The sequence below is a fragment of the Mytilus californianus genome, unplaced genomic scaffold (genome assembly GCF_021869535.1).
Source record: "Mytilus californianus isolate M0D057914Y unplaced genomic scaffold, xbMytCali1.0.p SCAF_8, whole genome shotgun sequence".
In the NCBI taxonomy this organism is placed as follows: domain Eukaryota; kingdom Metazoa; phylum Mollusca; class Bivalvia; order Mytilida; family Mytilidae; genus Mytilus; species Mytilus californianus.
The window spans coordinates 27036171-27054163 of NW_026262734.1; the positions used below are offsets into that span (position 1 = coordinate 27036171).

A 17993-nucleotide genomic window follows, 5' to 3' on the forward strand; every position below is an offset into this window, starting at 1 on the left:
CTCAAAGTTTGAGGTTTTTCTGGTACTATGGGAACATTTCAGTCAACTAAAAAGTACTTGATAAAGTGATTTCCAAACAAAAACCAATTACCTAAAGGGTACTCAGAATATATGGCGCCATGGGAAATTATAGACCTATTAGAATTATAAAGTTAATGATTTTACAATTTAAGAGATGTAGAAGATAGAAGTCTGACATATATATGGAACCTCAACTTTAACAGGTATACTGTAAAACAAGTATACTTTTCACGAGCTACTTTCAGTAGCAGAAATTAATGCGAATGTAAATCATTCCGATAAGATCAAACTCGAATCTTTCGTGCAAATAATATCTCAATAAAAGTATCAAAACGCAAAAAAAAAAATGCCGCGATGTCTGTTTGGATGGCCTAAACCATAAAGGAAAAAATGAATCAACGAAAATAAGTTAGTTTACAGTATTCAAATTTCTTTACAATTAAGATTGTAAACAATGAAAGCCTACTAAATATTCTTTCACTCACCTGTTTATACATAAAAGATCCAGAATCCTTTACATAGTTGTTGATTGTATATCCAACATCCCAATAACGGTCTGAATTAAAGTTTAAATTGAAACCGTCAGCTATACCATATTCGGTTTCCAACAATTTTTGGAAAAGTAAATCCCAGTTATTCTGTGTTTCAAAGCATTCACGAAATGTTGATAGTGCAGAGCAGCGTTCGTTTCTAGTTTTTTCGATTGCAGAAGCAGCCGCATATGTTGCTGCAATTGTTGTGTATACAAAATGATCGTCAATTTTCAACATAGCTTTTGTAATTGTTTCACTTTTTGAACAGAGCGGGTACTGATTCATCACAACTTGAGCATCTGAAAGCTGACATTTGTGAATTGTCTGGTAGAATTCTTCAAACCAATCATCAGGAATGTTTTTACGGTTATAATAGGACAAATCAGTTAAGTAATTATCGAAACCGGTAACAGAAGTTTGACGAAGACCAATAGTGATTGATCCAATCACCTCGTTTTCAAAGCCTTCTACAACATTCAGTGATGTTCCCCATATGTCTGTGCCAATCCAAATAAATCTATCTAGCACACCAAGGTCTTTTGCCGCTTGCAAAATTGGCCTAGGTTCTAAAGTAATAAGAACTATTGCATTTGCTCCTTGTTGAGCGATAAGTTGTTCAACGACTGACTTAGCTTCATTTCCATCAGTTGGATAGGAAATTCCAACGGAGAAACCGATACAAACGCCATTTTGATTGGCTTGTTTTTCAAGTTCATTAGCACCAGAAACACCATATGTTTCACGAGAATAAACTACGGAAACGTATGTCCAGTTTCTTTGGTAAAGTATTTCGGAAATAACTTTCATTTGTATGTTGTCCGGAGGTACAGTTCTTGCAAAGTATGGATATTCCGACTGATCGCTTAGAGAAACGGACGAAGCCATAGAGCCAATAAGAGGAATCTTAAATGGTGCAAGTACTCTGTTTGCCGCCATGACGTTAGTTGATATAGTAGTGATAACACCCCCTATCGTTGAATTATTTATCACATAGTTCCCAAAATTGGATACGGTATTACATAAAGATCCGGACGAAAGTAAATTGTACAAATCTTGATCTATTCGAAGACTATTGGTGCACGTATCAAGAAGTATACCATGCAAGTCAAACGGCGAATTCGATAATCGCTGAATCGAGAAGAAAAATGACAGACCTCGGTAGAAATCTTCCATATTTAAACGTCCGCAGCGATAAGGATCTGTTCCTTGAGCATGAATGGGTAATACTGCGACAAGTGTTGCCGCGTTTGGATTGGTCGGATCGGTTGATTTGTCAAACATATACCGATTTGTGGTGTACCGAAGAGTTGGACATTCGGAACAAGCATCGGCGCGATTGCAGCTTCCGTCCCACAGAGGCGAATAGCTATCAACTACCAATTTGTTGTCACTAGAATAGGTTCCAATCTGTATAAAAAATAAAATACAAGGATGCTAAGCTAGAGAAAAAGCAGCTATATATTTTGCTTACTACTAGAACTGCGATTTGTAAGGTTGATTTTTTTTAGTTTTCACCACAAAATTAAAAATCAAATTTTCATGCAAACATCATGCAAAAACAGTGTTATTGTAATAAATTACGTTAAAGGATACTTTAAACCAAAATTATTTCTATTAATGTCTGAAATATCTTCATATATGTCATACAAATTGTCCTAAGTCGTCCTTTTTACTATATTTGACGAACCTACTTAAAACTTGTGATAAGGTCAGTTCAAGGGAAAGGCTTTTATAAAAACTCACTTTTTTAATTTGTTGGCATTAAGCTCAAGAATTACACACAAGATATTCTACTCAAGGATTGAATGATATGTATATGAATCTTGTTTATGGAAATCAGTATATAAAAGAATACGTGTTTATTTATTAAAATGTAAACGACACACCTTTATTTTGAAATGAGCAATTTGGAATTTTTGAATAATTATACATTGTCTACCTGACATTACATTTTTTCCTAAATACTTTATACTTATATAGTAATGTAATCATGGTGAGTCCAATGTATAAATTAACATTAAATTAAGCAATAAAACTAGATTTTTTAGGGGAAATGGTATAAAAGATCACTTCAAATGTAAAATGACAAACAAATGGTCAATTTCGATGAAATTTTTACTTGTTTATTCGTAATATTTCATTCGAGGCAACTACATCAGAAAAAGAACAAAGCTGACTTGTGACAAGTCATCGGGTATCTTTCGATGAATAGAGGCCGTACTTTTAAAGTAAATTACATAAATGAAATCCTTAAAAAGTAAGAACTACGCAAGCAGAATTCCACTATAATAAGTAAAGAGAATCATCGGAAACTATCGTGTATATAGTAATTATTTTTTGGAATTCAAGATTGCAAGACCTCTATTTTAAGCTCTGATTTTAAGCCATGCGTAGATATAACCTTCTACCTTAGTGGAAAGGAAAGGGTGATATCTTACCTTTTTGTAGTAATATGCCAATTTATCACCTTCCATCCTTGTTGATAATGAATACATTTGGTATCCTTTATTGCCATCCCGTTTGTCTGTGAATGTAAACTCGGATCCGGTCGGATCACTGAAATTAGCCTTTAAAATGTTTTCCATTAGAATATCCCTACGGTTTGCTTCATTTCGGAACTTCTCGCAAACAGTTGAATAATCCTCTCCACAGACCCGTTTCAATGCAGAGTCAATGCCAATGGCAGCAGCATATACAGCATTGATTACGTGAAGAATGCCCGGATCCTGAATGTAATTTCGTTGTGAAATAACTACTTCTGACAAAGATGCGCACTGAACTGGATGTCGACCATCTGGAACCGTAAGATAACAATCTACCATTTCTTCATAAAACGCTGGAAACCAAGGGTTCTGAGGATAGTTTCCAGGAGATTTCGTGCTCAAATACGTATCAAAATCACCAATATCAGTCGATTCTAATGACCAAGTAACTGCGTCGATGGCAAGGTCTTCTACACCAGAAAGAATATCTAAATTGTTTCCCCATGTCTCTGTACCTAGGAACTTAAATTTACCAATGGCAGAAGGATTTCGTCTGATTGCTTGAAATAATGTATTTATGTACCCAGTGTCTGCAAATATTACCACAGTATTAGCAGTTGGTTTCTTGAGTATAGCAGACACCACTTCATTTGAACTTTCACGTGTTGCTGTGCCATTATCCGGAAACTGGATCATCTGACCAATACATATTTTATTTTCTCTAGCGAGATTAGAAAATGCCATCGACCCAAGTCGTCCGTAATTATTCGGAGAGTATACAACTTGAACGTAACGTATATCAAAATTGTCCAAAAATCGTATCATAGATTCGGCTTGGTTGTCATCTGCAGGAACAGAACGCATGAAGTACGGATACTTATCCTTGTTCGATAAAGCCATGCTAGTCGAAGCGTAACTTATCTGTGGTATTTTCAGAGATTTTGCAATTCTGGCTAAATACAATGAACTGTCACTTGAATACCCTGCAATGTATGCACTAATATCATCCGGATTTATTGTCTCTCCATTCTTCGTTAGTGAAATTATACCGTTGTGTATATCGGACACTGTATATCCCGTTTTTATAGCGCTCTCACATGAATCCAACCCAACTCCACCAAGTTTAATGTTCTTCAGAACATTAGCAAATGGTCCTTCTTTATCATTAACTTTACTAATGGCATAATGAAATGCTTCAAGAAGTTGAAACCCATGAAGGGTCTTGATATTTCCACATGAGAATGTATTTATATCGTTATTGTGTACGTCAAACACCCCTACAAATATAAAATGTACCATGTGACAAATTTTCATTAAATATAATGATACACATGAAAGAAACTATAGCAGTTAAATGATTGATACATTGTTTTCAAACATCCATTATATACAGAATATGCAGCATGAGAGAATAATAAATCAAAAATTTAAGTTCTGTCTACAGATGAAGAGGGAAAAAATTTGACTGTTCTTGAAAGAAAAGATGGTATGTAAGATATGCCGAATGTTGTCTTGCATTATGTCCCCTACGAGTCCCTCTTGTATTGTAAGGAGTTTTTAAGCATGCAGATATCATGACACTCTAACAAAACAAAACTCATCAAAAATACTAGGTAAATAATTTTGTACGCCAAACGCGCGTTTCGTCTTCGAAAGACTTATAAATAACGCTCGAATCAAAACTGCTAATGGGCCAAATCAAGTACGAAGTTGAAGAGGATTGAGGACCCAAAATTTAGAAATATTCCGCCAAATACAGCTATATATGGTGAAACGAGGTATAAACAAAAACGTCCCAATTTCGACCGGCTGTTGAAAGGCAAAATAAATTAACCTCTAAGCACGGGTCTTACTACCGCACAAGAAAAGAATACTTCCTGTATTATGGGTATAACCCTTGTCGTATCCCTTTTTCTAGTACCTTATATGTTTACAAATGATATGCAATGATTCTTTCTTAAAAGTCCTTTCTAATATAATATAACGAAAAGATTAGAGCTTAATTTTTTCAAGTCAATTCGTTCTGAGGGAGTTGTATCCTTAGTTTTAGTACAATCGTATAACATATAAACGAAAAGTTAACAATATGAAAGTATCAATTATATTATACATCATACCTCCAATCAAAATATCACCCGGTATATAAGAGAATTCCATCTGTGTGTTTACACATTCAGTACAGGGAGCATTACAACGCGACTGAGTTCCGGGGAACAAGTTAACTAATGAGTTATCTGAAATCTGCAGAGATGCACCAGCGAACTCTCCTACCTGTAAAAACATATCTGATATTACGAAACAAAGATATATACAGAAAGGGCACATATAAACGGTCATGCAGTTATCATTTCAAATGTGCATCTTTTTTTTCTGTCATTATTTTTAAATACAAATAAACTCATCATAGATACCAGGATAAAAAAGACGACGCGCGTTTCGTCTACAAAAGACTCATCAGTGACGCTCGAATCTAAAAAAGTTAAAAAAAGGCCAAATAAAGTACAAAATTGAAGAGCATTGAGGACCAAAATTCCTAAAAGTTTTGCCAAGTGCACATATAATAAAGATAACACTGTATATGCGTCTAAAGCGTCTAACACGCTTTTCTGGATTTACCTTCGTCAGGAACCCCAAAACCCCCAAACAATGAAAGCCATTGATGTATAAGATCGAAAACTTGAGGAGCTATATAACCAGTTTACTTCATTCGATAATACTGCAACATCCTTCCATAGGCAGATAATAGTTTACAATGGAATCGTTTTATGTGTTTTGCAAGAAAAGCACATACACATGGACTTCGGTAAAATTATAATGCGAAAAAAACAATAAAGTTAAAATAAATCCTTTCCATTACATTTTTTTTTCTTTCAAGCTCAATAGTTTATTCTTCAAAATTGACTTCAGAATTCTAAAGTAGTGCATAGAAATTTTGAAATCAATGCCAATGGTACAGTTGGTTTTATGAGGCAAATCAAGAGTGGTGCAACCGATGCACTGCAATCAAGATAAAGGCTATAACGATCCCTTTAGGCACACATAAAATTATTCAATATACTTAGTTGTTTAGGATATTTACCGTTTTTAATGTGGATCCATCATAATAAATCAGGTTCATTCCGGTATTACCCTCTCTATTCATAAAGCGGAAAGTGAAATCAGATGGATCTTTAAATGTCGTCGTTTCCATCTTTTCCATAATGACATTATTGACGTTGTCCATCGTCAGGAAATTATTGCAAACATCTGTGTAAGCCGGTCCACATTTCTCTTTCAATGTAGCATCAAGTGCGGCAGTGAAAGAGTAAACAGCATTGATGGTTGGAATCACATAGTTATCTTGTGTAATGGCTGCTGACCATGCTGCCACAGTTTGAATATTGCTACATTGTACACCATGCCTGTAGTGCAACAGAAAAAATATTTCAAAATTGCAAAAAAAGGTTTGTGATTAATTTCATAAACAAATTAATTATCAAATCGCAAAAAAATAACTGATTTTAAAAATGTTTATTGTGTATCTCAAATACAATATCGGTACAGACTTTGTCAATTGCAAGGCATATATGTTCGATGTATGCATGAGAACATATAATTACAGGAACTCTGTCTATGAATAACAATTGAAAATAAAGACACCTAAAACATTATTTAACTTTCGCAGCATTTTCCCCATTAGTTTATTTTAATATTGCTTTTCATAATTGCATCAAAGAACTAACACGTGCCATTGTTATCAATCATTTTGCCATTAACATTTCCATAATCAACCTTGACGATGCGGTGTGTCGAACACATTTTCTATGACATTGACAGCACGTAATAAGCTTTATTTTTCATACAATGACTATTTTTTTGGACTGGTAATCGTTTTGTATTACTTGAAACATCCCGAGAATACAATCCGACAAACTTAAATGTTTCGATTTTGGAAATAGTTATTGCACAGTTCTTGACTGATATGAACTACGGTTGCAACTTCCACATGAAAAAATGATATTTCTTTTTAAAGTGCATTATGTATAATTAGTCTTCGGCTGCCTGAACTTTTGTTTTTAAGCGTTCCTGGTAATTGTAAATTTAACTATAAAGAAAAGGTAAAAGTCAAAACGTTATCCCGTAGACATAAAGGTTTTTTTTAGTAGTAGTTTATTGGTGTGTAAACTCGGTCGACTCCCTTTTAAATTGAAAAAAAGTCCGCAGGACTGTATGATAAGTATATCAGCATCAGTGAAAGGCCGCGTATTCAAAACCATGTTATCCGTAAAATTTACGTTATTTCATTTATAATTCGAATAAACACACTGAAAAAAATGTCCGGATCAAACATTTCATTTAAAACTTTCAGAACTCTTTCAAATGCGTAGAAAACCGTTTAACGTCATGAAACAAGTTTAAACACGTAAAAACATTTTGGTTATCATGACGCTCAGCATTGAACCATACTCACATGTAGAAATTGGGCAAATCACATCCAAGTATGTTCATGTAATATTCCATCAGGAAAGGGTTGGTCGTAATGCTGGAGGTCAGTGGGAGATTTCTTATAAAATCCATATACTTGTTGATAACTGAGGTTTTGATATTTAAAAAGAACGATTTCCCGCCATTTGTTCCAAGTCCTTGCGCAATAGACATAAAAGGCATGGGTGAAATGACAACTATGTTTGCAGCAGCTGAGTGTTTCGCTTTTTCTTGATAAAATTTAGTGGTATGAGGTCCATTTGTCCATATTACAACAACATGAGTAGTAGATGCAACAACAGATTGTATTACTTGTGTCATGTTGGTGGTTGAATCTATTTTATGAGAGGATAGGATGCAAACGCCTTCTTGGTTTGCAACAGCGGTAAAAGTTTCCAATCCACCTTTTCCATATTCCTCATCACTGTAAAGTACAGTCACATACCGGAAATTCAAAGCTTTTGCAAGTTTTGCCATAGCAACCGACAAGGTTACGTCACCTTGAATCGTTCTAAAAAATGTAGGATAGTCATCTTTATTTGTCAAACTATTGCTTGTAGCAAGAGGACTGATTAACGGAATGTTTAACGGCTTAACAACTTCATTTACTTCTATGGCCGATCTAGTGTTGTCTGTAACCCATGCGCGAACTTTAGATACTGTAATATTGTCATGTTCGTCGACAGGCAAAAGTCCCGAATATAACGAAGATAATACATCGAATCGTCTGCTTTCAACGTTACAGTGGTCCAAAATGAGAGCTCCAAGCTTGACATTTTTCAAATCAACTGGTGACATTTTTGAATTTACTTGATCGACGGCATACATCATGGCGGCTGCAAACTGAAATCCATTAACAGTTCTCAAATCTCCACAGACATAAGGATTAGAAGTGCTCACATCGTGAATTCCAAATATACCACCTATTTCTACATCTCCTGGAATGTAAGCATATTCTCCTGGGTTATAGACATATGAACACTGAGCACAGCGTCCCTCACAGACGGATTTGAATGTGCCACTAGTAAGTCCAGGTGGTAGTTGTACTGGTAAATTGAACTGGTCTGACAGTCGTCCTTGTTCTGTACTAAACTTTCCTATCTGTTTGAAGAAAAATATAAACATCGTTATAATGTAATATGTTACCACTTCGTCTTCTTCAGAGGTAAATGTTGTCATCTGAATTTACTTTTCAAGTATCCTTTAATGTTATACGTCAATAAGTTTTGCTTGTATATGCAAATCATAACATCCTAAAACATAAAGTCTTGTACTGGTATGCCACATAAAGTTTCAAAAGATGTGTATATCTAGTGTAATGTATGGATGTATTTGCTTTAGTAACATTTAGCTTATCCGTTATAATTCATGTTACTGCATTATATTTTATTTTTTGTTTGATTAAAATAGTAAAAGTTCTGTAGGTTTGATGATTTCATTTACTTAGGTTGTAGCTTAATTAGTCTATATTAGTAGTGTTTATCATTAGTATTTTCTATTTAACTGAAAGGTTATTTTTTTAGTAAAAGTGAATTAGAGTAAAAAGTTTGTAGAAACAATTTGTCATTTGAAAATAATATGTTTAATGCCAGTGGCAAATAGTTCATGCATATTTAGAGAGACATTTGATTTTTTAAATTAGAGCCGACTTTGTATTATTATATTGTAAATTACTGATTTATCTATAAGTGTTTAATGCTTTTGGTTGTGAATTGAATCTGCATGACCATAATCCGTATAAAGAATCGTCCAAGCAGCCTAAAAGAATGCCTCAGGTAGATTCCTATTTCATTGGAATTGAATGCTCGTTTAAATATCGATAGTTTATAATGATGAAAGAGGTAGCTGTATCCTTATTTTCATTGAAAACGGCAGGGGGGAAAAGAAGGCTTTTATCAGAACTATTTGTAATCTTTCCTGAAATATTTAGAATATTGTTGCGATTGCAAGATCCAAAATTATATGCACCTACGCCGATGGTTAAAATATCCATGTCGACATTGTAATAATTATAGAGGTACACTAAAAAAAAACTTTTAAAACGATAATTATCTTTCAATAAGCATGGGAACAGATTAATGCAATTACGAATACCGTTTTTCTCTTAAATAAAAGTTAGCTTAACTTGTATTATCTTATTAGTTGGCACTATAAATTGGGTATTTATAAAAGTACTGTGGGCTGGAAGCCTGTTTTTGTACATGAACCTTGGTTTGATTTGATTCTTTGCCTTATTTCAACTGGATATCCTCCTAAGCTTTCGAAATAGACATGAAACTTGCATTCAATATCCATTCATTCTATCCATGTCAAGTTTGCATTAAAAATTTGCAAGATATTGCATTTACACAAGTACGAACTATATTACTAGTATACTGTTTGGTACTTTAGTTGTATACATAGTTTCGTTTAGACAGAAAGTCAAGGCTACTAATTCGGTTCACAGTTGAATATTGTAGTTCGTGTTTCCATGGTACGTAAAATATTGAATTAGCTAGTTCGGTTATGCAAGAAGTATACTACTTTTCATGTTAAACATAAACTAATGCAACATTCGTGGCATACACCCATAGTCCGCTATACTAACTTTACTAACCTGAATGAAGCCTGACCCTTGATAGTTGAAGATGTCAAAGTCTTGCATCCCTTCCATTCCTTCTACCTTGAAGATACTACTGATCTCGGCCACAAATGAAATGTTGTTAAATATTGACTTTAAACTGTTTGAAACAGATTCCCCAGAACGGAAAGCAGAACAGACACCATTATAATTGTTACCACATATCGATTTTAAGGATTTGTCCAAAGCATGTGCTGACAGGTAGACCGAATTGATCATATTGCCAATGAAAGCATTTGGAATATATTCAGCAGCAGCAGTAATACTGGAAGATCCACACGGGTTTGTGTATTTGCCTCTATTTTCCGCAACGATATAACAATTATAGAGTTCCTCGTACCATTCGGAAAAGCCTGGAATGTCATTTGCTTGCCGGGGATTAATACTATTGAGCCAAGTCTCAAAGGAACTCAAAGAATATAGCTGTGGTTGAAATGACACAAAGCCAGGAGCATATTCCTCGTATCCCACAAACATCTGACTGTACCAGCCATCGGTACCGACGAACACATAGTCTTTAGACCAAGAAATAGCCTTTAAAGCTTGCAATAGTAGTTTTTTGTCGTCGCCACCTATAAATAGAACAACTACACGAGCTTGTGATTGTTGTCTTATGCTATTTAATATTTCAGCTATTGTGCCATCAGTTCCCGTTTCATAAGATGCTCCGATACAAATGTGTCCTTCTACTGCGGCCTGTCTTAGATCTTTAATAGCCCTTCGACCGTAGTCACCAGGAGAGTTAATAGTCTGAATAAAGGACCAACCATTTTTAATGAAAAATTGTGTCATAGCAATTGCCTGCTTGGCATCAGACGGAATAACCCGAGCAAAATTTGGATATTTCATTTTGTCACTTAACGTTGATGCCGTGGCAGATATACCAAGTTCTTGAATATCAAAAGCCTTCATTGCGTCTGTAAACAGCATGGTCTGTGTACTTGTAAGAGCCGAAGTTATTATTTTTATGGCATTAGGATCTACAATGCGACCTCTCTTATCTCGCACAACTTGAATTTCAGCCAATATATTGTTGAAAAACATTGTACCAGTTTGTTGGCTATTACAAACATCGACAATCAATCCTCCTAAATTAACACCATTCAATAGTGTTGGAAATTTAGTTTTAACTGTTTGTACGGCATAATAAAAAGCAACAGCGAAAGCCATGTGTAGCTCGTTAACGTCTCCACACGATAATGGTTCATTTCCGGCAGCATGACCTCTAACAACCCCTGCAATAACCAGGTCTCCTGGCATATACATGAATTCTACAGTATTTCGTGGTATTACACAACGCCCACATCCTTCAGCTGGACAAGGTGAGGTCGGGAGTGAGGTCAGAAGAGAGTTTCTGTTGTTGTCGTACATTTTTATTTCGGTCAGTGACAAAGCTAGTTGACCATTTTCGTATCGTCCTACCTATTAAATATGAATAAAAAGAATACTTTATGAGAGAATACGTTCAAGTATGTATTAAAAATAAATTTTGTATATAAGGCATTCAAACTGATATGATTTCTGGTCACAAGCTTGCAAATTTAGGTTTGTTTGTTATGTTTTCCTAAGTCATACTTTCTCGTGGTGAGCATATGATTACAAGTTTTATCACATATGTGTTACAAATTTTTTTTATAGTTAGTTATGTAATAAATAAATTAAAACATGACCCTTTTCCATATCGGCCCGGGCATAATCTCTCGGGTTGAGCCTTGTGTTGATAAGGGAGTTTCCATATGATACCAGTGCAGAAATGAAGGAGGACCTTTATAATTCTGTAATTGTTATTCCTTTTATGTTTTCTTGTTATTAATAATAATAATACTTTTATTACAAAAGCAGGAACAGCGTATAGGATATATAAATTCATTATGCATATCACAAGCACAGAACTATAATGAAATTTTAAACACGTTTTTTAAGATTAAATCACTCTTATACATAGTACAATAATAAGTATAACGCAGAGTATGACATACATAAAATTGTTCAAAATTAGCAGTAATATTTTAATCTCGTAGTTTCTCTTCTTATTTTAAGTATTTACTAAGATTGTTTAGTTCTTTGATATTTTGTACAGATAACAATTGTATCAATTGGTAAGTAGAGAGGTGTTCTAATAATATTTTTGGATATATTGTTCTCTAATGTCAACATATTTATTACATTCTAATAAAATTGAAACTCGTCTTCAATTGATCTTGTACTACAATAAGTAAAAGAAAAAGCCTTGTAGACGGTTCTTGCTTACTTTTTATTAAATTAAATAAAACTAACATTTTTATATACCAGTAGCACAAAATTTGAGAGAAACAAGATATAAATATATGGGAAATTACAAATATACTAAACTTCAAACCAAACATTTAAAAAAGTGACCCTTCTGAACTACTGAGCCTAGCCTCGGTTTGAGATGGGATTTGTATTGCTCTTTTTCTGTGTTGTGTTTTGAGGACTGTTGTCTTTTAAGTTTTGTTTTGGGGGGTTTTGTTTTGTAATGATGTTCGTCTATAATTTAAAAAAAATACTGAAGAATTTGGAATTAATCTTCTTTTTTTAATTTCAAGTCACTTATAATGATAATGTAAATACATATATATTTGCGATCATAAAAGAAATACTTCTTACTTACAGACTGGACGATTAGAAAATGACTACCATATTCTTGAAGTGACCTTTTCTAAAGAAAGAGTGTGCACTAAGGTGCAAAATTTATTGGGGGTTTTCTGTGCCTGGTGATACATCTTACCTCGTGGAAGTCGAATGCTGTTGATTTGTCATTATAATTCCAAATTGTAAAATCTTCAGTTATGAAATCACCATTCTCGTCAAAAGCAACACGTTTACCACTCAGACTTGGCACATTATCTGATGTTGAAAACTGTAAACATACAAGGAAAATTTTACACACATTTAAAATTCTAAATACGTAAGAACAACGGATAGTTATTGTTCGAATGGAGAGCCTTGGGAGGAAACATTATACTAACATTAATTGATATTACAAAGTGTTTCAAATGATGATTCTGAGTTCAAATGATGATTCTGAAATCATTAATTTTTTTTTAATTTTTATTTGGGCATTTTTGTAATTGTAAGCAAGCTATTGCTTGACCACCTTTTAAAAGAAGATTATTCTAAATTGAATGCAATCATCTTGACTCTGTTCTTTTTGTATATACATTTAATCTGTGATGAATTTGAGTTTAACTTTGCTCTTTTGATGTATCATTCATTCTCATTAAATAACAAATAGAGAAAATTACCGTAAAATCTACATCCTTCAAATACTTGTGAAAGTCTGATGTTGTCAAAGCCTGTAGTGATGGGCATATTCCTGAGAATGATGTTCCACATCGATCTTCTTGTGCTTTTCGAAGGGCCTTTGCATAAGCGAACACAGCCATGATAGTTCTGTCTACAAAAGCATTCTGTCTGAAGTCATTACGCCTCTGGTTTGTCGTCTTGGTAATACAGTTTGTATAATTGGAATAGGGTAAGTATGTTACACCTGGTAACTTGCATTGATATTGTGTCATGTACCAGTTTGCTAGCCATGGATTTTCTGTAGGAGCTAAAACTTCGTTCAGATTTATAAAATAATCCCTAAACTGTGTTACTAACGTTGCACGTGGCATGACGGCTATTGCACCTCGTGCAATGTTTGAATATGTTTCCTGCATTAAATTCATGTCGGTGACCATCCACTGAATGCTTCGAATACCAGGTGTGCTACCAATAGTGTCTAAAGCTTGGAATAGAGTCTTTGCCTCGTTATAGGACCCAAAAAAGAGAGCAACATCTGTGTCATATTTCGGAAGACTTGTCAATTGCGCTGCATACTGGGAAACAGAGCCGCTGCTTGGAACGGACAACGCTTTAGTAATACATATATCATTTTCCATAGCTTGTTTCACCATGGTTTCGTATCCACTGTTGCCATAGATACTTGATGTATAAACTGCCATAACTCTTTTCCAGTTCATTTGTTTCAAAACTTCAATCATTGCCTGTAAATATAAAGATATAATGCTGGAGTCTGTTACGGCGACAGATGTTATTAAATTTTAGAACTTTGACAACAATGAAAATTAAACTTTGAAGTTTCTCGGCAAAACAGGCCATAGAAAATATTGGTAAAGCTATTCCCCATGTATTTGTCTGCTCAAACGTTTGACTCTGGGCATTTCTTTCGAAACTTGATGCAAAAGTGCACTTCGATTCACCAAGTTCAGTATGTTAATACTTTAAATTATCATGATCATGGAACAATGTTAATTACTACTAATGGACAAGAAGAAGTTTGGCACTACATATCTTATTTCATATTTAAGCATACGTAAATTGTTATCTATTAAAAACATTGATTTCTATGTTTCAAATAATTTAACGGGGGATTGATAAGAAATTACAACAATTTAGCAAAGAATTCATATACCGGTTTCAAGAAAAACAGACTCAAGAATTTATAGCAACCAATATATTTATGTCAAAGAAAAGTGGAATCCCGAAGACTTCAGAATTTATTTAAATAACTAAGGTTTATTTTGTTAAATGTTTTACTAGAAATGACCTGCTATTTTCTGTTGCATAAATAACCTACCTTGGCTTGAGCTCTTGATGACGGTGAAGTCCTCAGAAAATAAGGATACTTAGCAGTGTCACTGAGCGCAGTGGACATTGCTCTTGGTGACAAAACAGAAGCTGGTAATTTTCCCGCCATTTCAGCGACTGCAGTTGTTGTCCAGCTTGACAGTGGTCCAAGGAAACCTTGAAAATGAAGCAATACAAGTCTTTTTGTGTTTTTTAATGTATTTAGTGTTTATGTGCAATAATTAAAGCACGACATTTTTTTAGAAAATGAAGGCCAACATCTGAGAATTATCAATAGCAAATTTCATGTCCGACAAATGGTCCAGTAATACCAAGAAAATATTCGAATTTAAAAGAGATTTAGGATTAGAAATAAGCTGCATGTCTGACATGTTATTGTTTTTAACAAATAAGTTGTAAAGTTTGTTTTGTTGGTGTTTAACGCCACTTTCAGCAAAATTGGCTATATCTAGCAACAATTTGTGGATGAAGCCGGCCTGAGTACACGGGAGAACCACCGAATATCGGCAAGAGAAGTGGCATTACGGCCTTGTCAATCAAGATCGAGCTGGGTTCGAAATCACGACCTCAGACTGTTGACAGGCTAGTAATAACTTTAAATGAACTACACAAATTAGATAAAAGACATTTAATTGAATATGAAATTATATGTATTTAATATAAAGGAGGGGAGATATACTACAGCTGCAAACTTTCCTTATAATGATAATGTGTTAAACTTACCAAGGTACAGTTGGTTAGACTGTGTAGTACATGAGTACTGACCAGTAGTCAGACGAGAGTAGAAATCTTGGGCATACTTCAAAGCTAATACTTCCGATGAACAAGTGTCATAGGCTTTCATCCCTGTGAACAAAAAGATTTTTTTTTAATCACACTATGAAGAAGTATATTTCTATATTAAAAGATTAACATTACCATTGTTATAACTTGCCTTTTAATATAAAATGTGTTATCCTGTAGAAATTATAGAAAAATACATGATTAATACCAACTTAAGCATGTAGATAATACATAAAAAGATAACAATAGTTACACAAATATTGGAAGGTACAGTGTTTCTAAACAGTTGACGGTTATGTTAAGGTAGTATCAATTATCGATTTCATTGTATTTATCGGACGTATCATGCAATAATGATTCCAAGAGTGCCTCCCCGTGCTTCAGGTTTATGCTCTTATAATATACTAGATTATGGAGAGTGTGTCCGAGCGAGAACTTCTCTATGTTCATTACTTAAGGAATATTTATCAAAAAGTAGTATTTCACATTCAGCCCCATTCTTCTATTTAGTCAGACGTCAGTCGCTACCCTGATATACCCTATCTTTTGTGTTATTTGTCGGGTAATTTATGACGGATAGCGTTTGACGTCTTTAGCCGAACAGTTTTATCATATTCACATAATTCAATTTATTGTGTGCTGGTTCATATTCTGGACGCCAGTCTTTGCTCCTTTCTAATAAAATCCACATAACAAAATACAAATATGAAGCTTAGAAATGGAAAAATATTAAATACTAAACTCGTTCAAAGGGTATCTACACGTCTCAATCTTCAAAATCGCTTATCTAAAAATACTACCATTGCTAACATTTTTAACAATAAAAATCGTGGTTACCCTTCTATCGATAAGTGTCATGCCAAAAAATGACTTACATGTCCCCGTCTTTCCACCAACAATACGGTAAGGTCCACGTTTAATGGTCGCACATTTTCTTTAAATTTTGAAACTGATATAACTTGAAAAACAAACAGTATTATTTATTTACTCACATGAAACAAACCGGGATGCGGTATTCAGTACGTAGGTGAAACTGGACGATATTTATCTAAACGCACGCAAGAACACCTGTATCGTTTTAAAAGACCCAATAAATTCAAAAGTATCATTTATCAACATCTTAAAAAGCACAATTATCCTATTAAATATTTAACAGTTCAACCTTTAGAAGTAGTAAATAAGCAGCCTGGTGAATCTCATTCAAAGTTTGTACGATCACGGAAAATAATTGAATTAAATTGGATTAAAAAATTACAGACAGTCTACCCTCTCGGTCTTAATAATATCATGGGAATTGGTAATATATCAACAACCGATTCTGTTAACATTTTGGATATAGTTTCTAAAACTGTTCGTAAAAACCGTTCTCATGGGCGTAGAAAAAATCGCAATCAAAGAAAATTTCGGACCAACCATACAAATATTTCGGACCTAATTTCTATTTCAAAAAACAACGGCAGACATTATCTATTAACCAAGCTCTGTTCTTTACCTATAAATAAATTAAATAAAATTTTAGAGGATTGCAACACAATTTCATATTGCAGTCCTAAGTATGAAATCGTTTAAATTATAATGGCATATTGTTATTCTAAACTGTTTCCCAAAATTGATCGCCCTGAAGATCATAAAAAACATTTTATTAAAATAAAGTATGTCAATAAAGGTTTTGATTTTGTAAATATTGCCGGTATTTTTAACGACCATTCTGTTAAAGAACAAATTCCTGGATATTTTGATATTACTGAACTCCCTCTTATTTGTTATATTTACAAGAAATCTACCCGTAAATTTGTGTTTAATTATAGCCAAGTCTGTAAAGATGTAAATATCAGTGAAAATACACCTCCGTCATGTAATTGTAGTAATTCCGAATACACTTATGGCCCCATTTCCCATGTTATAACAGGAGACCTTAACATCGTTCGCGACCGAGAGTTAAAATCATTCCTCAGTAAAGGACCTAAATATCGTCCCCCGTCAATTATTAATTGGAATGAGTGTCGTAATTTCATCCACGACTCACTTCGTGCTTACTGTTTGAAATGGATAAAACGGGAAAAAGCTGACAAAAAATCTTTGCACTCTTTTTTTAATTCAGTAATGAAGATAGTTGATATACGTATACAACATTTTAAAGAACATTTTACTCTTAACAACAACCATAAAAATCCTATTTCTCGTATCAAACATAAACTAAAAGAACTAGCCAAGGAATTTGTTTTTGTCCCGGCGGATAAAGCTGCTAATAATATCATTATAGTTTGACGTAAATTTTACATTGAGGTTCTGCAAAAGGAAATCACGAATTCACCAACATTCCAACTGAGTTCATTTTCAGAAAACGATATCTGTAACAAACATAAACTATTAGCTACTTCTTTACAAGCAGAACCAAATACAATGAAAGTACCAACTATGTACTGGCTTCCGAGCTACACAAATCACCTTACAAATATAGATTTATTTCGTCTT

At 34.0% G+C, this 17993-nt stretch overlaps 1 protein-coding gene across 2 annotated transcripts in view; it reads right to left on the reverse strand.

Annotated features, from left to right (window-relative positions):
• LOC127711239 (uncharacterized) overlaps positions 1 to 17993 on the reverse strand; it is a 38760-nt gene that overhangs the window by 13275 nt on the left and 7492 nt on the right. The window contains exons 4-13 of one of the 2 annotated variants that reach the window (XM_052217228.1): positions 15459 to 15581; positions 14725 to 14891; positions 13388 to 14131; positions 12871 to 13002; positions 10098 to 11543; positions 7488 to 8602; positions 6117 to 6438; positions 5155 to 5308; positions 2993 to 4314; positions 507 to 1961 (exon numbers count right to left, since the gene is read on the reverse strand). In XM_052217228.1, the coding sequence (XP_052073188.1) occupies positions 507 to 1961; positions 2993 to 4314; positions 5155 to 5308; positions 6117 to 6438; positions 7488 to 8602; positions 10098 to 11543; positions 12871 to 13002; positions 13388 to 14131; positions 14725 to 14891; positions 15459 to 15581 (6980 nt within the window). The remainder of the gene's footprint in view (positions 1 to 506; positions 1962 to 2992; positions 4315 to 5154; positions 5309 to 6116; positions 6439 to 7487; positions 8603 to 10097; positions 11544 to 12870; positions 13003 to 13387; positions 14132 to 14724; positions 14892 to 15458; positions 15582 to 17993) is intronic. The other variant, XM_052217229.1, reaches the window with a different exon arrangement.